Raw genomic sequence first — 27251 nt, forward strand, 5'->3', positions numbered from 1 at the left:
CTTCTTCTTTAATACTTAAGTCTTGATAATCATCACCCATGAGTGTCTCTTCCCACCTCCAAATGTGGGAAGCGACATGTAAATCCATGCCTCTGTAGACCATTGCCCCTAAGATGTAACTGAGACCTTATTCTGATAATGCCTAGAGCTTGGCCATGCCACCCAAATGTGCTGCTCCAAACTCTGCATAGCATGAGGGTGATCTGACCAAGGACAGGCAGATGAGCTCCTCTGACTCAGACCTTGGGCCTCCATAACCCATCCTGACACTGCACAAGCTCAGAGAAAAAAAAAAATAGAGTGGCCAGGCACAGTGGCTCATGCCTGTAATCTCAACACTTTGGGAGGCCAAGGCAGGTGGATGTCTCTACAAAAAATGAGCCAGGTATGGTGGTACATGCTGTAGTCCCAGCTACCTGGAAGGCTGAGAGTTGGGATGATCATCTGAGCCCAAAAGGTCAAGGCTGCAGTGAGCCGTGATGGTGCCAATGCACTCCAGCCTGGGTGACAGAGACCTTGTCTCAAAAACAAGGAAGAAAAAAGAAAGGACTTGCCAAGTAAGGTCCTCTGGGGTACACAGACCTGACATGAGGGATAATCTTCCCGTTACGGGGTTCTAGGGGAAGATCCCCTCCTAAAGAAAGAGAACCAAGTATTTCTAATGGATAAGATCTAAAAACACTTCTCTGCACTCCCTCCTCTCCTTAACAGACTGACACTATTTTCTAAGGATGACAACCTAACTGAAATACAGACAGTCTCTGACTTACAATTTTTCAAGTTTACAATGGGTTATCAGGGTATTAAATGCATTTTCTACTTATGATGGATTTATCAGGGTATAACCCCATCGTAGGCTGAAGAGCATCTGTATGCTTCAACTGAAAGGTCAGGGTCCATTTTTAAAGGGCCTGTGGAAAGAAGAGCCAGGTGGTGAATGGTGACAATGCCTATTTTCCATGGCACTGCTCATTAAGTCAACCTCGGTATAATTAGGAAAGACAAAATTCAAGCCAGTCTTGGAATCATTGGTTTAATGGTTCTGAATAAATGGTTAAGATTGATGTTTCCAGCCAAGTGAGATTTGGGTTTAGATATAGTTTGGGCTTAAGTATCCTTTATCTCAGATTAAATGAGACAGTGCATGTATACCACTTAGAAGAATGCCTGGAACACATTAACTTTCATTACTAATGTTTTTGGTCATTCTTAAACATTTTCACTTCTGCCACCACCCTTTATGCAGTCTGGCACATTTATGCAGTTGAGCTGTCACTCAACGAATGTGAGTAAACAAACACTAGAGACTTTAGTCTGCCAGGTCTCTAACATGCAAAGCCATGGGGCCAGGTCCATACACTTCCTCCACTGAGAAAAAGACAAATGGCTTAGGCTACAAGGTTTGGGTCACCAAGGAAAGCTGTCAAATAATGAAGTGGGTGAGCAGATTCCTAAAAATTGGAACCATTTCAGCAGCAGTTTCATCCACAGGGAGACAGAGTAAATGCTCTCTCAAATCTGTCTCACATCTATAGAAACCTTACTCTATTTATAGTCTTTTGGCATCTTGCTCTGCTATCTCACTTGAGATCACTCCTATAGAACTAATAGAGGAATAAATCAAAAGCAAACCAGTATAAGTAGAGACGCAATAAAATTTGGGTGTCGTGAGTTCTGAGGGGTTTGCACACACTTGTTAAGGCATGCAGTGTGTGCTAGGGGCTTCAGCAGGGAACTCCACTCAAGGACATGGTGTAGGAAGCAAAGACAAACCAACCCAAGTGGTACTGAAGAGGACAAGATGGGAAGGACATTTTTATTTTCCCTAATCTTCCGGCAATCTCACCAAGCTGGAGGTCACATGTAGCTGAGTGTGAAGCCAAGAAAAATACGAAGCTTCAAAAGTACTGTGCGTTGTATTTCTTCATTCTCTGGCAGGCTGGGAGTCCAAGGTCAGTCTAGGCAGGAGGGCTGCTTGGCCTAAGCAGTCACACAATTTTCACCGTCTTGAGCATATCTGACAAGACATACGTGTCATCCCAACCCCTCCCAGGCTTCCTCAGGGTCTGCTCCAAAGCCTGGGCTGTTTCTAGGAGCTCTGGTGTGGCAAGTTTTTGCTCAGGGTGCAGCTGACAGAACAGGATCTCATTCACTTCACCCTCAATTCGCCGGACATATAGGAGGGGGAACACTGCCTTGAGCCCAGCCAGCACTGAGTCTTTTAGCCCCAAGTCTCGGCACACAAGGTTGAGAATAAAAACACCTATAGGGTAGGAAGAAAAGTCAGAATGACCTCACATCAGGAGACATATGAAAGACAAGGATCGGCTTTGAGGAAAATACCAATTCCTGTCCCAGGGAGACTGGTGGACTAAAACACACGGTGGTGATGAGTTTGCAGAGAATACACAGCATAGAAAGGCAGATGGAGAAAAGCATGGGGAGCATGTGAGCCATAAACAAACTCCAGCCTTATTTCTTGCTCTTCTGTGCTGCTCACATGTTATTTTACCATTCTCCAAGCCTCAGTTTCCCAAAGAATAGCTTTGAGAAAGAAGTGATTCCCAGCTGGGCACGGTGGCTCATGTCTATGATCCCATCACTTTGGGAGGCTGAGGCAGGCAGATCACTCGAAGTCAGGAGTTTGAGACCAGCCTGGCCAAAATGGTGAAACCCCAGCTCTACTAAAAATATAAAAATTAGCTGGGCATGGTGGTGGACGCCTGTAATCCCAGCTGCTAGGGAGGCTGAGGCAGGAGCTGCTAGTGGGGCTGAGGCAGGAGAATCTCTTGAACCCAGGAGGCAGAGGTTGCAGTGAGCCAAAATCCAGCCTGGGTGACAGAATGAGACTTTGTCTCAATCAATCAATAGAAAGTGATTCCCTACGAAAGTAAAATTTACCAACTCCACAGGGATATTACATTCTTGACATACACACCATAGAGTATTTATTAACCAGTGACAGGGCCAAGGTTATCTTGACTTCTGACAATTAAGATTCCAAATCAAGCCAGTTACCACAGTGCCTTACACCAAATCAAAAACACCTAGAGGGTTGTTAACATAGGGATTAAAGGCTCCAGTTTTGAGGTGACAAGGCACTGATTTTGAGCCCCAACTGTTACCTTGCGTCACCTTGGCAAATCTTCAACCTCAGTTTCCTCACCCAAAAAGTGGACTGCTATGAAGATTAAATAACACACTGCCTAGTAGAGCACGTGTAGGAAGCATCATGTAGTAGCTAGCATTACCATGCTGGTGGGAGTGTGAACTGCTACAACCACTTTGTAAAACTGTGTGGTAGCATCTACAAAAGCCAGAAACATACCCATAACCTATGATCCAGCAATTACAACCCTGTGTATATACCCAAGAGATCTGAAAACATAATTCATCAAAAGGCATATACTAGAATGTTAATGGCAGCACCACTTATCATAGACCCACACAGGAAACAAACCAAATACGAACAGTAGAATGGATAAGCGAATTCTGTTAAGTTATATGATATAACACAGCAATAAAAATAAGCCATGTAAACACAACACTGTGAATGAGTCTCACAAACATGTTGAGTGAAAGAAAATGGACACTTAAAGAGTACATTCAGCCAAGTTCAGTGGCTCATGCCTGTAATCCCAGCACTTTAGGAGGCCAAGGTAGGAGGATCGCTTGAGGCTAGGAGTTTGAGACCAGCCTGGGCAACATAGTGAGATCCTGTCTCTACAAAAAATAAAAATAAAAAAATTAGCCAGGCATGGTGGCATCCACCTGTAGTCCCAGCTACTCAGGTGACTGAGGTGGGAGGATTCCTTAAGACCAGGAGTTTGAGGCTACAGTGAGCCATGATCAGGCCACTGCACTCCAGCCTGGGAAACAAAGTGAAACCCTGTCTCAAAAAAAAAAAAAGGGAACATTCCAACATTCCATATGATTCCATTTATACAAAGAACAAGAACAGGCAAAATTAAGCTGGGTGGACAGATGTTAAGATAGTGATTACTCTTGCGAGGACAAGTTACTGAAAGGGGATAAGAGATACGACTTTCTGGCAAGCTGGAAATTTTCTGTGTCTAGTGCTAGTAAATGGGTGTATTAAATTTGGAAAAACTGATCGAGCTGGCACTTCTGTGCATTTTTCATTAAAAAGATAATTTTTGTTAATGGTCCCTTCTCTCCTCCCTCTCCCACCTTTTGTTCTCCATACCTTCAGGAGTCAAGATGCTTTTAACCTTCTGTAGAAAAGATTGCTCCACAAATGCTGGGGGCGGACAACTCATTCCCAGTGTTGGATCCTTACTGTCAACATCAAACATTATGACATCGTAGCAAGGCCGTGCTGGGAAAAAGAAGGAAACAAGTCCTTGTCTTTGCTGGATAAAATAATACCATTTACATTCCAACACTATACCTCCTCTTTACCAGTGGTGGGCATGGTGACTAAGTTAGAAGGATGACACGGAGGATGTGGTTTGCCTGTAAGGGCACTGATGTCATGGCCCAGGGGAGTCCTTGTCATCAGGGTTCAGAGTGTCCCACAGTAAAGATGGAACCTTCTTCCACATTTAAAAGCACCTTCCAAAGGCAAAAACATTACTGGGGTCCATTTTAGCATGAATATTTCTCGGTTAAGAGTCTATCAACACCAGTGGCTTTTGACTATGGCAGAACATTACAATCACCTTGGGAAGCTTCTAATGTGGAATACACTCCAACCAACAGAATAAAATATCCTGGGGTAGTAGGGGGCAGATGGGAGGAGAGATGGGAAGCCTCTGGTATTTTTCTTGAGCTTTCCAGGTAATTCTAAATACAGTCAGAGTTGAGAACCACTGATCTAGACAAAGCAGCTGACTAAGCCTTTAAGGGTTGACCCAGCAAATGGTAACTTTTAACTCTGAAAACAGCACATTTTGCCTCATAGGAGAAAATGTTCTGAAATTTCAGTTAGTGTTATCTTTGCAGTTCCATGAACAAGAGCTGACTCAAGAAAGAAATGATTTTGCTAAATGGGTGAGAAAGAACTGATGAAGAATTGGATCTGCTCCTTACTATAATGTTAAATTGTTTTTATAAGGGGTAGGTCTGCAATGCCACTGACAGGTTTTTAGAAAATTTTGAGACTGTGGTCGTAATTATTCAATAATTAATAAGTATTTAATTAGGACTGCTGCATGCTTATCATTGTTCATAGCACAGATCTGATTTTGGTTTCTTACAAAGAGAACATGTTGGCTCATCAAAGTCCAAGGAAAACAATAGCCTGCATTTGCAGCCTTGAGCCCTCCAGTAATCTGAAACATTTTGGTGTTACAGAAGATGGGCAGAGCCATTGAAAACTGATCTATAGATAACAACAGCAGTAACATCATGGATTAAGTACTTACCATGTGCATGGCACTGTTGTAAATACTTCACCATATTAGCTGTCTGGGCTTGGGCACCTAAACTAACCCTAGCCTCAGAGAGGGAACCTATGAAACTGTTACAATTCAATTCAGTTTGCAATTAAAATTAAGATAGCATCTGTTCAATACTTGTCCCAGGCCTCCTAGTTTGCCACACCCTTACTGGAAAATATTCTAATCTAGTGAGACCAGAGTATCTGTTATGGGATGAGCAGACCAGCAGTCCTGAACAGAACTGAACCAACCTAACTGCCTTCTCCCCGAAGGACTCGAGCTCCAGAAAGTACTAAACTCACCAGCAGCCTATCTGTATAATAGCAGAGTTACTGTCCCTAGTATTTTGCAGAAAATTATTATGCTTATGGTTTTTGTCCTAAATCTGGGATGCAAATTACTAGAGCAAATGGAACCTTAATTCTAGTTGCAGAAGGCCTATCAAAATTCCCACAGAGTACCATCTGCATCAAGGTTTCTCCACCTCAGCACCGTGGAAATTCTGGGCCAGATAATTCTGTCATCAGTGCCCGTCCTGAACATTGTAAGATGTTTACTAGCATCCTAGACCTCTACCGGTTAGATGTCAGTAGCAACATCCCCCACCCCAATTTGTGACAATGAAAAATTGTCTCCATACATTACCAAATGTCGGACCCTGAGGTTGTATACCACTGATCTTACATGAATACTGTTTTGCTCTATTTCTGGCTTTACCTCCAGTTGAAATATTTACAAAAACACCTCCCAACACACATTCCACCTTTTCTTCTCTGTTTCTTTGCCCAGTTAGACTTCAGGTTTCTTAAGATGGTGAGGAAATGACAAGGTTACAGGTCAGAAAAAAGCCCACTGGTCTGTTAGCACCATAAGGGCAGGAATGGCCTGTTTTACTTATTGCTATACATTCACACCTAACACAGTGCTAAGCATATAGCTGGTACTCTAGTGAATAAGTATATCAACAAATGAACAGGCTGAAGACTGGAACGATACTCATGCCACTCTCTTAGAGATAAACTGTAGAGGCCCTTGCGGGCCTGACAATGTCGGATCAATCATCCCTCAACACCCCTTCAAATGCTCCAAGAGCAGTACCTTCTCCTCCTCCTGCCAGGCTGGCGATATAGTCCAGGCCATCTGCAATGTGGACCTTCATTCGGTCACTCTGGGAGAAGCCAAACCACTGGGTGGCCACTTCCAACATGGAGGGATCGATCTCCACAGCATCAATGCAGGACTTTGGAAAATGATCGTGGACAAAGAGGGGGAGGCTGCCCCCGCCCAGGCCTACCACCAACAATGCCAGTGGGATCTCTGTAAGAAAAGAATAGAGCATCACATTGCCATCTGTTCACTGGAAAATTCTGTACCAGCCTCAGGGAAGGCAAAAGGGAAAGTCAGCTCACTGTCTCCATTCAGGGGATACAAGATTTAGAGGTCTCCCTGTCTCATTTCAGAAATCTAGGAGTGAATTTGACATCTGATAACTGAATCTTGGATTCATGATGACTAGATCCAGAAGATGAACTAGTGTGTTATTATTATTGTCTCTTAAAGATCTCAAAGTGGCCAGGGGCAGTGGCTCACACCTGTAATTCCAGCACTTTGGGAGGCCGAGGTGGGCAGATTACTTGAGCTCAGGAGTTCGAGACCAGCCTGGGCAACATGGCAAAATCCTGTCTATAGAAAGTAGAAAAATTAACTGGGCATGGTGACACACACCTGTGGTACCAGCTACACGGTAAGCTGACGTGGGAGCCTAAGGAGGTCAAGGCTGCAGTAAGCTGCGATCATACCACTGCACTCCAGCCTGGGCAAAAGTGAATCCCTGTCTCAAAAAAAAAGACTTCCTCACTATAAGAATTATTAGACCCTCTCTAGGAAAGGGAAGAAGAGTGGCCAAGCAATCTTGCTCATGATTACAAGGCAGCAGAGGTGCAATGTCCCTTGCCCTTGACTCAAAAGGCCACACCATCTTCTCAGACACCCTCACCAAGTAAGGGTAAGCCATTCAAGTTCCATAAATCACAGGAAAACAAAGGCCCAACTCCTACTCCTAAGCACAGAGCACAGCCACCACAGGGGGATCAAAGGAAGACAACAAAAGTCACCCGAAGGAGACAGACCCTGAGAATTAAATCTAAGAACTGAGATTCTAGTGACATACATCAACACTAAGATAGGACAAAAGTATAGGGTATTCCAAGAAGGCACATTCAGGGACTTCAGGTGAAAACGGTTACAATCACAGACAAAACATGAACATTTTTACTAATGCAGTCAGATCCAAACCTGCTATTAGCGATAAGGCTATGACTGCATTAACTATAATATGAATCTTTTCAGAAAGTAGAAATTCAAGATAGAATTGCATCTTTTGTTCAAATAATGCATTACAGAAAAGCTGAACAATTAAAATCTGTGTATTTTTACATATCTCATTGAATACATGATATACCTTAATTTTAAAAAGAAATGAACAGAAAAAATACCACTTAGACTCTAACATATTTCAATACAATTTCAATATAACAGGTTGAGTTTGAGGCAACAGTTAATTAGAATGCTCATTAACTTATAATATGGTTGAGATGAAGAAAGATACATTGTCAGCTTGTAATTGCTATTCTTCAACTACAATGCAAGTGACACCAATTGTTTAGGTCTGTAATCTTTATGCTCCCTTCTGTGGAAGGCAGTGGCATCTCTCTCACCTAGGAGTAGCTCTGGGTTTCTCAGCAGGGCAAGGCCAGCAATCATGGCTTTGTGGTGTTCACAACACAGGTAACTCTTATCAATGGACTGCCCCGGGGCTGCAGGGAGGTCCTCCGCATCAGCAGGCCGCTGCTTCTTCCTGTCCTTTTTCCGCTTCTTCTGGGCTAAACAAGAGATATGAAGTCCTATGCTTAGTACACTAGTCCTCAGGAAGCAAGGGTTACTGGCAGCAGTGTGCTCCAGATGGCTTGAACACTCAAAAGACCCAATCGTTAAAATTTTGCAAACTGGTTGACATCATGTTGATAGCTTGCAACTGGCCATAGTGAAATCATCTGGATGTTTGTCCCCTACAAATCTCATGTTGAAATGTGATCCCCAATGTCGGAGCCACCATGCTGGTCACGGGGGCAGATCCCTCATGAATGGCTGGGTGCCTTCCCCATGGTATTGAGTGAGTTCTCACTCTAGAGCTGTTGTTGAAAAAAGCCTGGCATCTCTTTTGCTCCCTCTCTTGCTATGTGATGTACCTGGTCTCCCTTCACCTTCTGTGATAATTGTAAGCTTCCTGAAGCCTCACCAAATGCAGAAGTTGGTACCATGCTTCTTGTACAGTCTGCAGAACCATAAGCCAAAATAAACGTCTTTTCTTTACAAATTATCCAGTCTCAGGTATTCCTTTATAAGCAACGTAAAACAAACAAATACAGTGGTGGTATTTATACTAGAGAACTGATAAATACTATAAATTAGGATGTGCCCCCCCACCCCGCCCCACAAAGAGATAGTCATTAAACATTTAACATATACAATGGATACAAGGAAGCTGGAAAAGGAAATGGCAAATGCACACTCAAAAACCTAGGAAAACTCAACTGAGGAGCCCTGGTACCTCCCGTCTAAGAAATGTAAGGCCACTAACAGGAGAAAAGATTACTCATAAAGTCTTTTAAAGAAAGGTAAAGTTACTAATCACCCACTATGTGCCAATTACTATACCGTAACTTTTATTTTTCTAGCTCTTCTAACAACCTTATCATTCCAATTCTTGGCACATGAACACACTGAGCCACTGAAGTGTTAAGTAAATAGGGAATCAGATGATGGTAGAGATAGGAGTTGATCCTCGGACTGCCTGTCTCCATCACCTATCATCTTTCTGCTATGCCACACAGGTAGCACTACCAACCTTTGCTGAAGAAGGAAATCACAAGTATTCAAAAAAGGAAATAAATCCTAAAAAGCCACTCCACTTTCCCTCTCACCACTCCCTTCCCTGCTCCAGGGTATCATACTAAACAGATGGCTGTGTCTTCATAGGGATCAGCTGCATTCCCCAGCAGTAAAAGGTATTGATGAGTGGAGTCGGGGTGCTTTTCTGATATATTAAATCACTTTTTAATATGCTCTCCTTCTTGCTCACCAATACTCCCATGAGGGAGAACGTTCTTTCCATGAGAACAAAGTGCTACCAAGAAATCAAGGAACATGACAATGGTGAAAAAACCTGAAACCCAAACTGAAAGGGGCAAAATGTTCTTTTAAGCAATTTTACTGAGATTTTAGTGAGATGAAACTGGACCAACCTGCAGCCACAGTGACCAAACAATAGGGCAGAAACCCAACAATCTTGGGTGCTCTTGGCCAGGGAAAACCCCTAAAGAAAAATACCATTTCGCTGGGTAACTTGATTCTAGGCTTAGAGCCAGTCTATGACCTCAAGCATCTGAATTCTCTGTCTCCACCCTCCTCCCAGATGGCCTTGCTATGAGGGCAGGCCAGTCAGGCAAAGGGAACAACTGGGAATCAGGAGAGCCATTTCAGCTTCCATCCTTGAATCTGCGCCTCGGACAGGGAAGATGCACTGGAGACGGAGAGGTGAGGGGCATTCACTTTTCGCGGTCTATATTTGACTTTTGAAGTGATTTCAATGAGCAAGTATCACTTTTAAAATACAAACTAACACAGGTAAAACAAACTATTGATTCCCCATCAGGGGGAGTTTCTGAGTGACAGCTGGGAGACCACTTAAAGGGATCCTAGAAGAGATGGTTTAGATCTACACTGTCCAATACTAGCCACTAGCCCCCTGTGGCTGTTGAAATATAAATGTAAATTAATTAGAATTAAAGAAAATTAAAATTCAGTTCCTCAGTTACACTAGCCACATTCCAAACGCTCAGCACTACATATGGCTAGTCGCGACCACATTAGAAACTCAGGGACTAAACATCTCCTTCATCACAGGCAGTTTTACTGAACAGTGCTATACTAAATGGCCTCTAAGTCACCCGCCAATCCAAAACCCTCTGAAACAGGTGAGTCACACTATGGAGGGCAGGGCTCACCTGCAACTTCCATGGTTCTGGCTCACCTCACAGAGGCCTATTGAAACAATACACAGATGTACATGGAGCACCTGCAAAACAGATGCCTTTAAACCGAAGACATTAATGTGATTATCACATGTATTTGGTTTCACTACTCACGCCCCCATCACTTCAGAGCCAGGCTCTGCTCAAGAACAGAATGTACTCTGCTTATAGCTACTCACACCCTAAGAGTCCAGATGGTTAAGAACCTACAGACACCCAGGTCCATCCTACATCTCGGCCAAGCTCCCAGGAAATCTAGTCCATGCCACGGCCACTTGGGTCCCACCACCGTGCCTATGACACCTCACCTTTGTGAGACACATCCTTCAGCAACCTGGCTTCGGACTGCACCACATTCCTGTTGCTGAGGAAGATCAGTCGACGGAAGTATCGCTTGTCATCCCCTTGCACGTCCTCAATGACATAGTCACCGCTCAAGGGGCTGCAGTCTTGGTGCTGAACGGTCCGGACCCCAATGTCCCCACCCACAGACAGAAAGGGGACCTGAAGGTACAACCAGAGATGTGGTCAAAACAGCAGCTCATTTAAGAAATAAGAGAAATTATAACCCCTTCCCTTTTGTGTGTATATATCCCCATACCACGGTTCTAGACAACAACTACTCCACAGATTTGCCATTCTATTAAAGTACTTTTCTGGAGCCTTTGAACTCATCTCAAAGGTTTAATTCATCTTTTGAAAATCAACTGAACACATAAAGATCTCCCAAACAACTAGTGAGATGCAGCTGATTCTCCCCAAGTTCTTTTAGGGGTTTTTCTCATCAGTAACCCCTAAAAGAACTCTCAATAGTCCAGGATAACAAAAGCTAGAGGGAACCCTCAGGAAGGGGCTGTGATTATGAGAAGGAATCTACACAAGAATAAAGATAACAAAATCCATGGGAGAAACAACCACTCCAAATCTAGAGAGATATTCCTTTCCCCTAATTATTCTCATCTATTTTCCCCCCACTTTTCTGAACCTTAGGAGAAAAATATACTTTCCCCCTAAACTTTCCCACTCCTTCCCCCTATCTTTATTTCTTTTTTTAAAGACCTATAAGACTATTTAATAATCACCAGTATCTCCTGACCCTGCAGACTCAGGCACTGGTGAGAGGTCACAAATGAAGCTCCTCAGAGGATCTGGGCTTCCTTGAAATAGGGGTCACCAACCCCAAAGTTGGCCAGGAAGAATCAAACATACATTCATCCGTAAACACGAGTCAGCCTAGTGGGCAAAACCACAGGCCAGGAACCCAGGAGCCTGGGTTCTTTTTTTTCAGATCTGTTATTATTTGCACCAAGCCTCTAGATACCTTTGCTTTCCCACCTATCAAGAAGGATCAAAGCTTGGGCAACATAGGGAGACCCTGTCTCTACAAAAAATGTAAAAAAAAAAAAACTAGCCAGGTATGGTGGCTTGCACCTATAGTCCCAGCTACTACCAAAGGCTGAGGTGGGAGGATGGTTTGAACCCAGGAGGTTGAGGCTGAGGCTGCAGTGAGCCGTGATCACACCACTGAACTCCAGTCCAGCCTGGGCAACAGAGCAAGACCCTATCTCAAAAAAGAAAAAAAAGGATCAACTCCTCATCATGAAGTTCTTTTAGTAAAATCACTTGTTCGTTACCCATGGTGACCAGGATAGCACAAGACAGTTGGTGTTAACTGATAATACCATACCACCACTTAGGCAAAAACCTTCGGTTTCCTTCCCAGTAAAACACCTGACCAGCAATGCGAATACCTGGATAACTGTGCTGAGCTGTTTTGGCTCTCTCCCATTTATACCCTCAGATAATGATAGTTCTAAGAAGCAAAATGACCAAGAAAGTCCAGTGTGGAAGGAGAAACCCACAGTCAGAGCAACTCAAATTAGGAAGAACTGGAGCCCACAATGAGTAGAGCATTTCCATCCTGCCATGTCTATGGACTCTGAGAGGCTCCCCCAGACACAGATGCTACTGTGCTCACTTTCCTCTCATTGCCTGGGACAAAGGACAGTTTCCCTGCCATTTAACCCTTAGCTGCTGATACCCCTCCAGGATTAGATGAAGAGTCATAGACTCTAGTCCTAGCTCCTGCCAAGGCTCCCTCTGCCTCCCTGGCTGCTAACATGACTTCAGAGACCCATGAAAGCCGTACGAAAGCTTTGTTACCTGCTGCTGGGTGGGCATCCCAGCTGGGGCCAGCTCCATGACTCTAGCCGACAGCTCAGCTTGGATGTGGTCCATGCTTTCATACTGCTGACCTCGGTGAAGGGCCACTGTAATCAACCTCCTGAAGCCAGCACTGGCCGCCAGCTGTTTCCGGCCCTCATCCATGCCAAAGAGCCACTCGGTCTCCCGGCCCTGAGGGACTAGAAAAAACAACTTGGTTACAGGGAGTCCTGGAAAGTGATCAAGCCCACAACCAATATGGCCCAAATGGCAGGGAGCCAGTCCCTGTCCAAGACCAGCATCTTCCCCAACTGTGACCCACTGAGGAGCTAACAATTCTCTAGTTCACAACACCTAGGGCAAAGCAGCCCATCAGACATAAGGCAGGACCAAGGGTGGAGAAGAAGTGTGGGCATGTCTGTAGGGGAAGGAGGCAGGCACCTACCACAAGAAAAACAGCAGTAATGCCAACACAAATAAGCCATGCCAGGCATGACTCCAAGCTGTTGACAAATATATATTAATGGAATCCTCCAACAGTCCAAGATGCAGGTAGTAGTATTATTCCCATTTTTACATATGAGGAAACTGAGAAACAGAAGTTACACTATTTGCCCAACTTCGCACAATAAGTAAATGGTGAAGCCGGGACTCAAACCCAGGCAGTCTAGCCCCAGACTCTACCCACGCTTGTATTCACTGCACTATTTATTTCCACACATGGACAGACAGAATTATAGAATACTTGAAAAACTAGCTCAGTCACCAGGAAACAAATTACCGTAACACCAAGACCATAAACACTTTGCATTTGTCTACAATGTTCTACTTTTGAAAGCATTTCCTCCTACTATCTTTTTTATCCTTATTAAGATAAATCTGATATAACTTACTGCTTTCAGTAATAATGGCTAACATTTACACAGCACTTCCAAGGCCAGGTACCATTTCTAAGAGCTTTTATACTTCTCACAACTACACCAGAGTTACAATCCCATCAAGGCAGAGAAAGAAAAGTAACCTGTCTAATGTCACACCATCAGGAAATGACTGAGCCAAAACTGAAACCCAAACAGTCTGGTTCCAGAGCTCACTTTTTTAGCTGCTACCCTATGCTGCCTCTCTAAATTTTGCAGAGAAGCACAGCAACTTCCCCAGGTCCTGCAGCTCACAGGCTACAGCTGGGACTAGAACCTATGTCCTAGACTTGCTAGTCCAGCATTACTTCCATTACTCCATGCTACAAAGTAACTAGCATCTCTATATCATATGTGACCTCCTAAATTTATCTCTATTCTCTCTCTTCCCTACCAACCCCATTCTCACACTTCATCAAGCCTTTGCAATGGCAGATGAAAAGGAATAGGTCTCAACTCGAAGCAGGTTGCTAGAGAGCTATTACTCTCCTTTCATCATGCCTTGGGTAGTCTAATCCTCTGGAAGTACAAACCCCTGCAAGACAAAAAACAGTCCAGAATCCCACCAAAGCCCCAGCCCAGCCTCAGCCCCAGCCCCAGCCCCAGCCCCAGCCCCTGTAAGCCAGCCCCTCCAGGGAAGAGAGGGAGCAATCCCAACTCACTGATGAAAATCGCAAAATGATTGTCCCGCGATGGTTTCACAGTGGGGCTGTCCACCACGTGGAGGGTGTAGCGTGGCTCCCCCGTGTCCCCATCGCACAAGTCCAGAGACACACTCCCCAGCCTGGCCTTGCGGCGCAGCTGGCTGCACAGCCAGGCATACTGCTGCCGCTCCTGCACCGCCTCGGCCAGCCGCTCGGCACTCTCCAGCCGCACAGGCTTGCCCTGCTCCTGAGCACACAGCTCAAAGATCTGAAGGGCAGAGCCAGGGACTGGCCTGAACTTGGTCATGATGAAGGCAAAGACAGGCAAGGAGAACTGAGGCTCTGCTTCCAACACCTGGTCCTGGCTGTTGGCCACTTGGTGCACCCTCACCATCCACCCCTCCCGGGAGAAGTGGCCCACTGCTTTCTTCAGGATGTGAGCCTGAGCCAGGGAGATGCAGAGATAGCGACCGCCCACCTGCAGGACACGGCCAACCTCAGCCAGCATCCTGTCCACCTGTTGTAAGGTCTTCTCTTCCTCATCTGTCAGGACAGCATCCAGGGTGCCCTTGTCCAACACCACCTGGAACGAGGCATCAGGAAACTCCATCTGCGTCATGTCCATCTTCAAGAAGCTCATCTGGGGCCGTCGGGTGGCATTACATTCCTTCATTTGCTTGATGACAACCTCACTGATGTCGATGTTCACTATATCCCGATAGCCCACATCATACAGTTGCTCACTCAGTTCTGAGTTGCCACACCCAATCACCAGCACCTGGAGAAAAAATTCACAGACAAGAGGGAGGTAATCAAAGCAAAGGACTGTACTTCAGGTACTTCAAGGAATCAAGTCTCACCTTGGCTGAGTCACATTTTCAGAAGGTGGAGATGCTACTGCCAGAGAAAGAGCAACATTGTAGAGTTGATGCTAGACTCTATCTTGAAACACCACATATACTTGCTAGTGAAAACCACATTCAGCTACAATACAGGTTATATGAGAATGGGCTTTGTGTTGCAGAAACAAATTAATCATAATTGTTCTTTTCTCTAAAACATGCACTTATTACTCAGGAATTAATAGGAAGTCAGAGAATCCAAATATAGAGTTACAGTTGAAATCCTAGGCCAGGAATAACCCTATTTCCTCAATCTACTCATGCCTTTGGCTCCTTTAGACAATAAAGTACACTTTGTGAGGATTCAAATCTTACTTCCATCACGGATTCCATCTCATGATATTTGGCTATCTTCTGAAGCCAAACTTAAAATTCAGATTGTTGTCTCCCTCTCCAGGGAGCAATCTCCCATTCAAACTTAGAAATTCTGATATTGCCATCTTTGGAAAAGCATGGTACAAAGAGATGTGCATATGTTCTGGAGCCAGACAGGCCTGAGTTTAAATCCCCACATGACCACCTGGGCATGATCTTGGGCAAAAAAAAAAAAAGAAAAAGTGGCTCTCGGGGCCTCAGTTTCCTCATCTGTAAAATGTATGCATGGCCACTCACCTGAATTTATGATGAGAATTCAAAGATTGCACATGCACATACACAGCACCCAACATAAGGCTTGGCACATAAAGCTTCCCCACAAATGTTAAGTTTTCTACCTTCCTCCTTCCCTACCTCCAGTACAATCTCACCTATACCAAACCCATTGTTGTACTTATCACGTTTCACTTCTGGAACATGTGCAGGGTTTACGTCTTAATGCTCTTATAGTTTAAGGACTGAGCAGTGCCTGAAACTTGGGGCGCACTCAACGACTATTTGAAAAACAAATTCATACACAAAGTCACACCTGCTGCAGGTTGCACAGGAATGCACAGTGACAGAAGAACATACTTTCAAGATGGGAAGTCACTCTTCAAGTAGGGTTATTAATCCAAGAATGAGCTGGGGTGGGAGGTCTATTATCTGAAAACCTTTAAAACAATTTTTTTTTTTTTTTTTAGACAGGGTCTCACTCTGTCACCCAGACTGGAGTGCAGTGGCGTGATCATGGCTCACTGCAGCCTCGACCTCCTGGGCTCAAGCGATCCTCCCGCCTAAGCCTCCCGAGTAGCTGGAAATACAGATGCGCGCCACCATGCCCGGCTAATTTTTTCATTTTTTGTAGAGACGAGGTCTCATGTTCCCCAGGCTGGTCTTTAACTCCTGGGCTCAAGCGATCCTCCCACCTCGGTCTCCCAAAGTGTTCGGATTACAGGTGTGAGCCACCGCGCCCGGCCTGAAAGAATATTTTAGTTTGTCTTTTAGCAGGAACAATGCAGGAAATGCTGAAATATGCGTCCAACTAGGGTCCTCCCGCCTGTCACTGTCCACCAAGTGCAAGATTCCTGTTACCAGTTCCCACCTTCCGGAGCACGTACGAAGGGCTGCCAACGCGCGCTCACCTTTTCCCTGGGCTTGATATATTTGTGTAGCACCCCGCACAGTTCCAGGTAGGTTCCATACCACTCGAAAGCTTTCTTTCCTCGCTGCTGGAAGAACTTCTCCCAATAGTCAACGGAGCCAAACTCCTTGGAACTTTTAGGTAAGAGGTTCATGTTCCTACTGCCGAAGCTGCGTTTTCAAGACTCCCCTATTCCCTGTGAGATACCATTTGAGGAGCTTGCCCACCACACGCAGGCTCCGGGACACTGCAGTGGGAATTCTTTCCACGGAAAAACAGCCACATTGATTTGTTCCCCCACTCCAAACCCCAGGAATGACCCTTACACGACAAACGCACGCATGGACCACTGAATCTCACACACGCTTGCCCCCTCCTCCGCGCCTGCTGTCCCTTCCCCACGTGAAGAGCCCCTCACACTTTTCCCGAACTAGATTTCCGAGCCCATAACCATATCCGGGTGCGAAGCCTCGTGATTCGTCGGCCGGCCCAGCCCAACTCAGCTAGTCATTGGTCGCTGCTTTGCGTTTCTATCACCTCATTGGCTGCGACGTGCTTGCCTTTCTCCGGAGGCTCCGTCGCAGACACCTAAACCCTTTTTTGACCTGAGGCCGGCCGACCATTCACGGGACGGGGCGGGACCGCGGGCCGGAGTTGTGGCGGAAGAGGCCGGGCCTCTGTGAGAACTAGGTCACGTCCGGGTGGCGAGTGAGCGCGGCTGTGCTGTGGTTGGGCCCTCCCTCCAGGCGGGGCGGAGAGCGCGCTTGCTTCCTGGGCTCGGCCTCCGCTTCGTCTTGGAGCCGGCTTAATCACTGACTCCGATCGTGCGCCGCACAGGGGCGGAGCGCGGCAGGCGGGAGCGTACTGGTAGAGGAGGACGAAAAGAAAAACCTATACAGATAGGAGAGAAGTGAGGCAGGAAATGAGTAAAGCCAGTCCGTCGTAAAAACGCTGCACATTCTAACCTTGTAAGCTTCTGCGCACCACCACCCCCCGCCTTATTTTGCCACCTCTGCACCAAAATATAGGATTCTGCTATCAAAAGTGTAATAACGTGAAAACTCCCTCTTCCTTCTCTCCTCAACACAGCATGCAAAACTAGCCTTTCATTTTGATAATTGGCCTCCTTGTGTTACTCTGACGTTATTTATAACTGCTTATTTTATGTGTTTGATAAACATACTGTATTTTCACATGCTCATGCTAATACCCTGAGGAAGCTTCTGTGAAAGGCACTTTTTTTTCAGACAGGGTCTCTCTCTGTCGCCCAGACTGGAGTGCAGTGGTGCAGTCATGGCTCACTGCAGTCTCCACTTTCCAGGGGTCAGGGGATCCTCCCACCTCAGCCTCCCAAGTAGCATGCCACTACCGCTGGCTAATTTTTTTTTTTTTTTTTTTTTTTTTTTTTTTTTTTTTTGTAGAAATGGGGTTTCGCCATGTTGTCCGGGCTGGTCTCAAACTCCTGAGCTCAAGTGATCATCTCGCCTCAGCCTACCAAAGTGCTGGGATGACTGGTGTGAGCCACTATGCTGGCAGGCACTATTTGAAAATGACCAAACATGTGTATCACTGGGCCTTTCATACCATGATAAATTGCAGGAGGAATATACTGATTGAGGAGAGCAGATAGGCTTGGAATTGAGCATGTGTGCTGTGGGCTGTTACATACTACACTAGCACAGGTAGATAGCCAGGTAGACTGTTAATAGTTAAGTAGGTTAGATTGGACTTAAACATTGGTTTAAAAAAGTGATTCTCAAACTGGCATGCGTCAGAATCACCTGGAGGACTTGTTAAAACACAGAATTCTCCAGTCCCACCCCTGTTCTAAGTCATTAGTTCAGTGGTGAGGCCCAAGGATTTGTGTTTCTAACAAGTTCCCACGATGCTGATGATGTTGGTCCCGGAACCACACTTTTTTGAGAACCACTGTTTTAAAATACAATTAAGAGATAAGTCAAAATGGATATGGTTCCAAATTCGCAATTTTCAATGATAAATCTAAAAGCTTTCTACAAGTAACATAAGAGAAAATCTGTTTTCATGATCCCTTTGCTGAGTTCACATTGTTCCTCTCTACCCAAGATAAAGAGAAGGAGTCCTTGAAGTAGTAGCTTCAGCTACTACACCATGCAAGGTTCTGAATGGGTGAAATGTGAGTTCTTTAGGAAGCACTTATTGAGAGCGGAGGACATCACTTGTACTGAATGTGCTACACGATACCAAAGAAGCAAAACAGCATAGCAGCCAGGCGCGGTGGCTCACGCCTGTAATCCTACCACTTTGGTAGGCCGAGGCGGGCGGATCACTTGAGATCAGGAGTTTGAGATCAGCCTGGCCAACATGGTGAAACCATGTCTCTAATAAAAATACAAAAATTAGCCGAGCGTGGTTGTGTGTGCCTGTAGTCCCAGCTACTCAGGAGGCTGAGGCAGGAGAATCGCTTGAACCCGGGAGGCGGAGGTTGCAGTGAGCCAAGAGATTGTGCCACCGCACTCCATCCTGGCCAACAGAGGGAGACTCCCTCTCAAAAACGACAACAACAAAAACAAACAAAAACCATAGCAGCTGCTCTGTGCCCCCCAAAGCTTTATTCAATTCAATTCAACAAATATTTTAATTGTCTAATAGGGGCCAATCACTGTGGTAGAAGCTAAGGATGCAGTGGTAAGCATGGTAATCACGTGGAGGGCACATTAAACAATTACAAAAATAGTCTGTAATGGGAGTTATAAGTGCTGTGAAGGAGAACCATACCATTCCATGATAGTATATCTTTGTGACCTCTACTGATCTAAGGGGTAACCAGAGAAGGCTTCCCTGAGGAAGGGACAAAAATACTATATAATCTGACTGCTTAATATCAGCATGACATAGGTGAAAAACCAAAAAGCATGGTTCACCTTCTGGAACCTTTACAAGAATTTCTGGCTGCTGCTTTTCCCTCTGTCTCCATTGTCTGTTCTGTTAAGGTCATGTTATTAGAAAAGACGAAGTTATTTCTATCACAGCCCAGGCTCCAGCCCTGTATTTGATGCTTTAAAAGTATGATTACTGTTTGCAGTGTTTTTCAGACCAAAAGGGTAAGTAACTTACGTTTTTCCATCTGTGCCTGCCTCCCTTCTGTGAGCCTAAAAAAGTGATAACAACCAGAACATTTTAAGCTTAAACATACTAGAGATTTTCTAAAATTGTAAGATTAACACAGAAATATTTTAGATATATTGTAACATTAGACCCTAGCATTAACCTTTCAAAATACTTATTTGAAGCTTATTTCTCTCAAGATTTAACTATGAAATATAATTGATAGGTATGTGTTATCATTAGTATACTTAGTTAATTTAAGCCAATAAGATGTTAAAATGCTTTGTGTTTTATTACGATCCCCAGAGTGGTTAAAAATATGATTTAAAAGGCAAACTAAATTTAGATAAAGCCATTCAGTATTGTGGAGTTTTTTCCTAAAAATATAAATTCAGACCTCTGGATATATAATTTACAGTCAAACGTACTTGATTGAAACATACTCATAATTGTGGTAATAATATTCAATTGATTGTTACTACGATTAATTGTAAAATAAGAAAGAGGAAATAAAAAGCATCTCTGACAATTTGGGAGGCAGAGGATGAGAGAGGCAAAATAATGCTCCCCCAAAGATGTCTACCTCCTAATCCCCTGAACCGAAACTGTGAAGGTAACAGGTTACAAGGCAAAGAAGAATTAAGGTTGTAGATGCAATTAAGGATGCTAATCAGCTGACATAGCAAGATTATCTAACTGAGCTCAATGTAATCACAGGGTCCTTTTTCATTTTCTTTCTTTTTTTTTTTTTTTTGAGATGGAGTCTTACTCTGTTGCCCAGTCTGGAGTGCAGTGGCACGATCTTGGCTCACTGCAAACTCCACCTCCCAGGTTCAAGCAATTCTCCTGCCTCAGCCTCTTGAGTAGCTACAGATTACAGGCGTGCACACACCCAGCTAATGTTTGTATTTTTAGTAGTCTCACCGTGTTGGCCAGGCTGGGCCACAAGGGTCTTTTAAAGTGGAAGAGGGAGAGACAGAAGGGCTTGGCCCAATGTTTCTGGCTTTGAAGATGAAGGAAAGCAGCCATGAACCAAGGAAAGGTGGTGACCTCTAGAACCTGGAAAAGGAAAAGAAATGGATTCTCCTGTAGAGCCTCCAGAAGAAATACGGCCCTGTTGACATCTTGATTTTAATTTATTGAGACTTGTCAGACTTCTGACTGATCCAACTGTAAGATAATAAATTTGTATTGCATATGGTACTAGTTTTTGGTAATTTGTTACAGTAGTGATAGGAAACTAATACGGAACATAAACAGAAGAGAGAAAGAGAGAGAGAGAGTATGTGTGGTTGGGGCAGAAAGTCACAGTGGGGAGAAAGCAGCAGAAGATACAACTAGAGGCTGAGGTAAAGGGCAGGTTTTGAGGAGTCTTCTATTCCACATATTTAGCTTCGGCCTGTCAGGCCACAGGAAGTCAACAGAGAAGCAGAGTCATGACAGAAAGACCTGATCTGAGAGATGTTCTCAGAAAAGACTGAGGCACTTGATGACTGATTGAATAGGGGGAATAAAAGACTGAGGGACTCATAAATGACTCCTACATCGGCCTCTGGATGACTGAAGAAATAGTCTGTAGAAAGAAACGGGGAAGTTGAAAGGGGTATTATTTGTAGAACTGTTACTAGAAAAGAATTTAGAGGTTATCACTCCAGTAAAAACCAGAGCCAGAGCTAAAAGCCAGTCTCCCCACCCTGCATGCCTACCCCAGGGCTCATACCCTTCTCACTTCCTGTCAGTGGTATCCAGTTGGAGTTGGTAGGTCCAACACATGAAAATGTTTCACGAGTGGGATATAAAGTTGAGTAAAGGGAATGTCTCTTTGGTGTACAGGGAGTGGCTCATATAATGCTGGAAACTATTTCAAATTGGAAATCATCTTAGCAAATGGGTTTGTTTTCCACATTTGAGAAGTTTAAAAATGAATGTTCTCCTGTGTCTTGGGACAATAGAAGGCAGACACAATAACATCCTAGGGTAACATTCTGCCATTTTATTAGCTGAGTGTCAACACTTTTCTTGACGATATTGTTGACTTGAAAAGTGACTATCAAGCTGATATTGGATTCCTAAGATTGGGATGATGATAATAGCTATTTATTTATTTATTTGTTTGTTTGTTTATATAAGACAGGGTCTCACTCTGTCACCCAGGCTGGAGTGCAGTGGTGCAGTCACAGCTTACTGCAGCCTCGACTTCATGGGCTCAAGTGATCCTTCCACCTCAGTCTCCCAAGTAGCTGGGACTACAGGTACGAGCCTCCATGCCTGGCTAATTTAAAAATATATATATTTTTGCAGAGACAGGCTCTCCCTATGTTGCCCAGGCTGGTCTCAAACTGCTGAATTCAAGGGATCCTCCCACCTCAGTCTCTCAAAGCGGTAGGATTACAGGTGTAAGCCACCATGCCCAGTGCATAATAGTATTTTTTAGTTTGTATAGCACTTGTGATTGGCCAAGAATTTTTCTCATACATTGAATCCATGGGAAGGAGAGGCTCAGAGCTACAGAGTTAATTTTCACATTGGCAGAGAATCCCTTTGGGAGAATGTGCCAGCCTTGTACAAGATTAACAAATTAGTTTCAACATAGATGATTACACACTGCTTTCTTAAATATATATACCTATACATATATAATTAAGGCAAAATTCCAATTCATTACAAGTAAGTGAAAAAAAAAGTTATATATGACTGAGCGAATTCAGCCGTGACTGCCTCTGGGTATTGTATTTGATTCCCAGGATTTTCTTTGTGCAGTAGTTTCCTACTCTGTCACTAAGGGCGTCTGTTGATGGATTGGTTTCCTCATATGCATGGACTGCAAGGCATTAATATAGGGCATATTATACATTGCAAGTTGTTTGCCTTTGGGGCCAGTAGGCAATAACATTTTGAAAGCTGGAAGACTGGGGAGATGAAGGAATGATGCCAAGGTTAACAGGCTGTGCGTGAATACATTTGACCCCTATATGAGGGGGCTCACAAAGCCTCCTTTTGACTGTCTTTGTTTTCTACAGCCTGGATACTGGGAAAAACCACAAGGGTAAGCTATTAGACTGTTTTCTTCATAATTTTATTCCAAACTTCAGTTTCTTTGCAGGAAAAGAAAAACTTGAAAAACATTTTGTTTTTCTCCTACACTCTAGCATTCTAACCCATGACCATCTCACGTATCCCATTTTTATAGATGCTCTCTGTCCTCAGCCCATAACAATATTTTTCTACCACTAAGGGAATGGATTTTAAAACAGCATTTAATAAATAAAATTCACTTGAGCACTCCACCCAGAGGATTTTTTAACGTTCAGATCCAGAGTCCTCAAAGAAACCAGAAGAACAAAACTCCCTTTAGTCCAACAAAAAAGTTATAGTATGTAATGCTTCTCTAAAACTAAAACTGTTTTCTTGCCATGGGGCTGCACGAATGACCTTTTCCTAAGAAGAATCACAAATTATGGTGCCAAAACATTTTACTGTTCTTAATTCATCTCATCTTTGAATAGTATATCTTCATCCTCACTGCTGACATACAGTAGAAAAAAAATTTCCACGTGTCAAAATTTCATCCAAGCAGCAGCTCTGATGTTTTTCATTTTTTTAATTTTTAAAAAATTTTAAACAGTTCACCATGTAAGCTCTGGTGTTTGAAGACTCAAAAGAGAAATGTCCTCAGAGAATATGGTATATTTCTGAAGACAGCTGACAGAAGAGGGAACCCTTAGCTAGAAACTATATAGCACAGAAGTTAAGGTTGGGATTTGGAATCAGAATGATCTAGACGTGAGCTACCATGCTGGGCTGATTTTTTTTAATAAGATTTTTTGAACTGAGATATGCTTCACATAAAATTCACCATCTAAAAGTGTACACTGGGCAGGCATGGTGGCTCACACCTGTAATCCCAGATCTTTGGGAGGCTGAAGCAGGAGGATTACTTGAAGCCAGGAGTTCAAAACCAGCCTGGGTAACATAGGGAGACCCTGTCTCTACTGAACAATTTAAAAATTAGCAGGGCATGATGGTGTATGCATATGATCCCAGCTACTTGGGAGGTTGAGGTGGGAGAATCACCAGAGCCTGGGGCTGGCGGGGTTGGGGGTGGGAGTGGGTCAAAACTGCAGTGAGCTGTGATTGTACCGCTACACTCCAGCCTGGGTGACAGAGCGAGACCCTGTCTCAAAACATAAAAAATAAAAAAGTATGCACTTTTGTGTTTTCTAGTACATTCACAATGCTGTGCAATCATTACCACTGTCTAATTCCAGAACATTTCCATCATCCCTACCTCTTAGCAATTAGTCCTATTTTCCCCTCCTTCCTGTCGAAACTGCTTACCTATTTTCTGTCTTTAATAGATGTGCCTATTCTGGATGTTTCGCATGAACAGAATTATATATTATGTGGTCTTTTGTGTCTGACTTCTTCTACTTAGTATAATGTTTTCAAGGTTCATCTTTGTCATAGCATACAACAGTATATATATATTCCATTTTATGACTGATAATATTCCATTGTGTAGATAAATGTGGTATATCTATTTATCCATAGAGGGAGTTTGGGTTGTTTCCACTATTTGGCTATGATGAGTAGTCTTGCTATGAACATTAATGTACAAGAATTTGTGTGAAAAGTGTGTTTTTAGTTATTTAGAATATATAGGAGTAGAACTGCTGGATCACATGGTAATTTTATGTTTAACTTTTTGAGGAACACAATGATCATTTAAAAGTATAAATCTGTCCATGTCACTCTCCGGTAGCTTCCCAATGCATTGAGAAAGAAATCTAGAATCTTAGCATACCCTTTCATGATCCAACTTTATCTTCTATCATTCTCCTTGTTCACCAAGCTCCAGACACACTAACCTGCCCCTTCCTTCTCAAAAATGCCAATTCCCTTGGTGTTGGGAAAACTGGATATCTGCATGCAAAAGAATGAAGTTGGAGCCTTACCCTACACCATATACAAAAACTAACTAAAAACGGATAACACTGTGAAGCTTCTAGAGGAAAACTTAGGGGGAAAGCTTCAAAACATTAGATTTGGTAATGACTTTTTGGCTACGACACCAAAAGTATAGGTAACAAAAGCAAAAATAGACAAATGGGACTACATTAAACTTAAAATCTCCTGTGCATCAAAGGAAACAATCAGCAGAGTGAAAAGGCAACCTATGGGATGGAAGAAAATACTTACAAATCATATATCTGATAAGTTGTTAATATCTAGAATACACAAACACAAGCAACAACAACAACAACAGCAAATTTTTATAAAGGGCAAAGGACTTGACATTTCTCCAAAGAAGATATACAAATAGCCAACAGCATATGAAAAGGTGTTCAACATCACTAATCATTAAAGAAATGCAAATTAAAAAAAAATGAGATAGCATCTCACACCCATTAGAATGGCCATCAAAAAAACAAACAAACAGAAAACAAGTATTGAGGATGTGGAGAAACTGGAACCCTGTGAACTATTGGTAGGAATATAAAATAATGCAGTTACTGTGGAAAACAGTATGGAAGTTCCTCAAAATTTAAAAAGAGAATTACCACATGATCTGGCAAACCCACCACTGGGTATATATTCAAAATAATTTAAAGCAGACTCTTGAAAAGATATTCACATACCCATGTTCATTGCAGCATTATTCACAATAGCCAAGAGCTAGAAGCAACCCAAATGTCCATTGACAGATGAATGGATAAACAATGTGGTATATACGTGCAGTGGAATATTATTCTGCTTAAAAAAGAGAGAAATCCAGTCACATGATACAATATGGATAAACCTTGAGGACATTATGCTAAGTGACATAAACCAGTCACAGAAAAGATAAATACTGAATGATTCCACTTACATGAGGTATCTAAAGTAGTCAAATGATAGAAGCAGAAAGTAGAATTGTAGTTGCCAAGGGCTTGGGGGCCAGGAATGAGGAGTTAGTTGTTTTTCAATAGGTATAGATTTCAGAATTGTAAGACAAGGAAGTTCTAGACATCTATTGCACAACAATGTGAATGTAGTTAACACCACTGAACTTACACTTAGAAATGGTTAAGATGGTAAATTGTTTTTTTTGTTTTGTTTTGTTTGAGATGGACTCTCACTCTGTCGCCCAGGCTGGAGTGCAGTGGTGCAATCTTGGCTCACTGAAACCTCCACCTCCTGGGTTGAAGCAATTCTTATGCTTCAGCCTCCCAAGTAGCTGGGACTACAGGGGTGTGCCACCACGCCCAGCTAATTTTTTGTATTATTTTGGTAGAGACGGGGTTTCACCATGTTGGCCAGGCTAGTCTTCAACTCCTGGCCTCAAGCGATCATCTCTCCTCTGCCTCCCAAAGTGCTGGGATTACAGGTTTGTACTACTGAGCCCGGCTTAAGATGGTAAATTGTTTGTGATGTTTTTTACCACACTTTTTAAAATAACACATTTTTTTAAAATACGAAACTCTTTCCTGCCTAACAGGCTTTGCTCTTGCTGTCCTTTCTGCCTGGGACACTTGCTTTTTGCATGATTGGTTTCTTTTCATGCTTCTAGTTTCAGCGTAAATGTTACTTCCTCAGAGATATCTCCCTTGACAATCCTATTCTTTTAAATAGGTCCCCCATGAGTCTCAGTCTCAACAGCTTGTTTGTTCTTTTTAAAAGACTTATCACAATTTGTAATTATATAATTTATATATTTTGGTCTGTCCTACTAGAATATGAAGTCTATTAGGACAGCAGCTATGTCTGTATTTTATTCTTTATCATTATTATTATTATTATTATTGTTGTTATTATTGAAATAGGCTCTCACTCTATCAGCCAGGCTGGAGTGCAGTGGCGTGGTCTCACCTTACTTGTAGCCTTGACCTCCCAGGCTCCAGTGATCCTTCTGCTGCAGCCTCCTGAGTAGCCAGGACTACAGACGCATGCCACCATGCCTGGCTAATTTTTGTGTCTTTAGGGGTTTTTTTGTTTTTTTGTTTGTGTGTTTTGGAAAGATGGAGTTTCACCATGTTGCCCACACTGGTCTCAAACTCTTGGGCTCAAGCGATCTGCCCAACTCAGACTCTCAAAGTGCTAAGATTACAGGCGTGAGCCATCGTGACTGGCCTATGTCTGAATTTTAAACCACACACCTACCTTAGTAATGGATACACAATAGATAACTAACATATTTTTCTTTCTGAATGAACAAATGAGTCTATGTAAACTGGGAAGAATAACATCTACCTCATGGAGTTGCTGTGACAGTCAGGTGCGGTAACATGTATAGCTCAGGGCCTGCCTCATGGTAAAAACTCAACCATTTTTTTCGGGGAAGGATATGTTGATTGTACCAGATGATTTTTAAATGTCAATCCAACCCCAAGGTTCTCAGGAATGGTACAAGGGTACTGGGCAAGGCAGGGCTATATGCAGACTAGCAAGCAGAACACCTGCATTCTAGTCAGGAAGTGCAACCCTGCCAACAAGTAAGATCTTTCATGCCTGGGCCCTACAGGTGCAGAAGTCATTGTCCTTTGCTCAGAACTTCCCAGTATTCTC

The 27251-nt window shown here is 43.4% G+C and overlaps 1 protein-coding gene across 5 annotated transcripts; it reads right to left on the reverse strand.

Moving 5' to 3' along the window:
• Window positions 1-1017: 1017 nt before the first annotated feature.
• On the reverse strand, window positions 1018-25948 carry METTL13 (methyltransferase 13, eEF1A N-terminus and K55). Of its 5 annotated transcripts, XM_055111577.2 has the most exons (11): window positions 25576-25948; window positions 20631-20765; window positions 19716-19750; window positions 16621-17510; window positions 14238-14997; window positions 12659-12858; window positions 10804-10999; window positions 8120-8284; window positions 6501-6719; window positions 4208-4339; window positions 1018-2263 (listed from the first exon to the last, which is right to left on the reverse strand). In XM_055111577.2, exons 4-11 carry the CDS (start codon window positions 16771-16773, stop codon window positions 1989-1991), a joined length of 2100 nt encoding a protein of 699 aa, XP_054967552.1. In that variant the 5' UTR covers window positions 16774-17510; window positions 19716-19750; window positions 20631-20765; window positions 25576-25948; the 3' UTR covers window positions 1018-1988. The 5 variants fall into 5 exon arrangements, with proteins under 5 accessions (XP_054967552.1, XP_054967551.1, XP_034796468.1 ...); XM_055111576.2 differs by lacking the exon at window positions 20631-20765; XM_034940577.3 differs by lacking the exon at window positions 20631-20765 and having other exon boundaries at window positions 12659-12850; window positions 14698-14997; window positions 25576-25942.
• Window positions 25949-27251: the final 1303 nt, after the last annotated feature.

Source organism: Pan paniscus, chromosome 1 (assembly GCF_029289425.2).
Source record: "Pan paniscus chromosome 1, NHGRI_mPanPan1-v2.0_pri, whole genome shotgun sequence".
In the NCBI taxonomy this organism is placed as follows: Eukaryota; Metazoa; Chordata; class Mammalia; order Primates; family Hominidae; genus Pan; species Pan paniscus.

Coding starts and splice junctions, on each gene's coding strand:
- METTL13 (XM_055111576.2), bottom strand. CDS start 16,773: ATGAACCTCTTACCTAAAAGTTCCAAGGAGTTTGGCTCCGTTGACTAT. Junction 14,998..16,620: donor ATATCAAGCCCAGGGAAAAG/GTGAGCGCGCGT, acceptor TTTTTTCTCCAG/GTGCTGGTGATTGGGTGTGG. Junction 6,720..8,119: donor AAACCCAGAGCTACTCCTAG/GTGAGAGAGATG, acceptor CTTTTCTTACAG/AGATCCCACTGGCATTGTTG.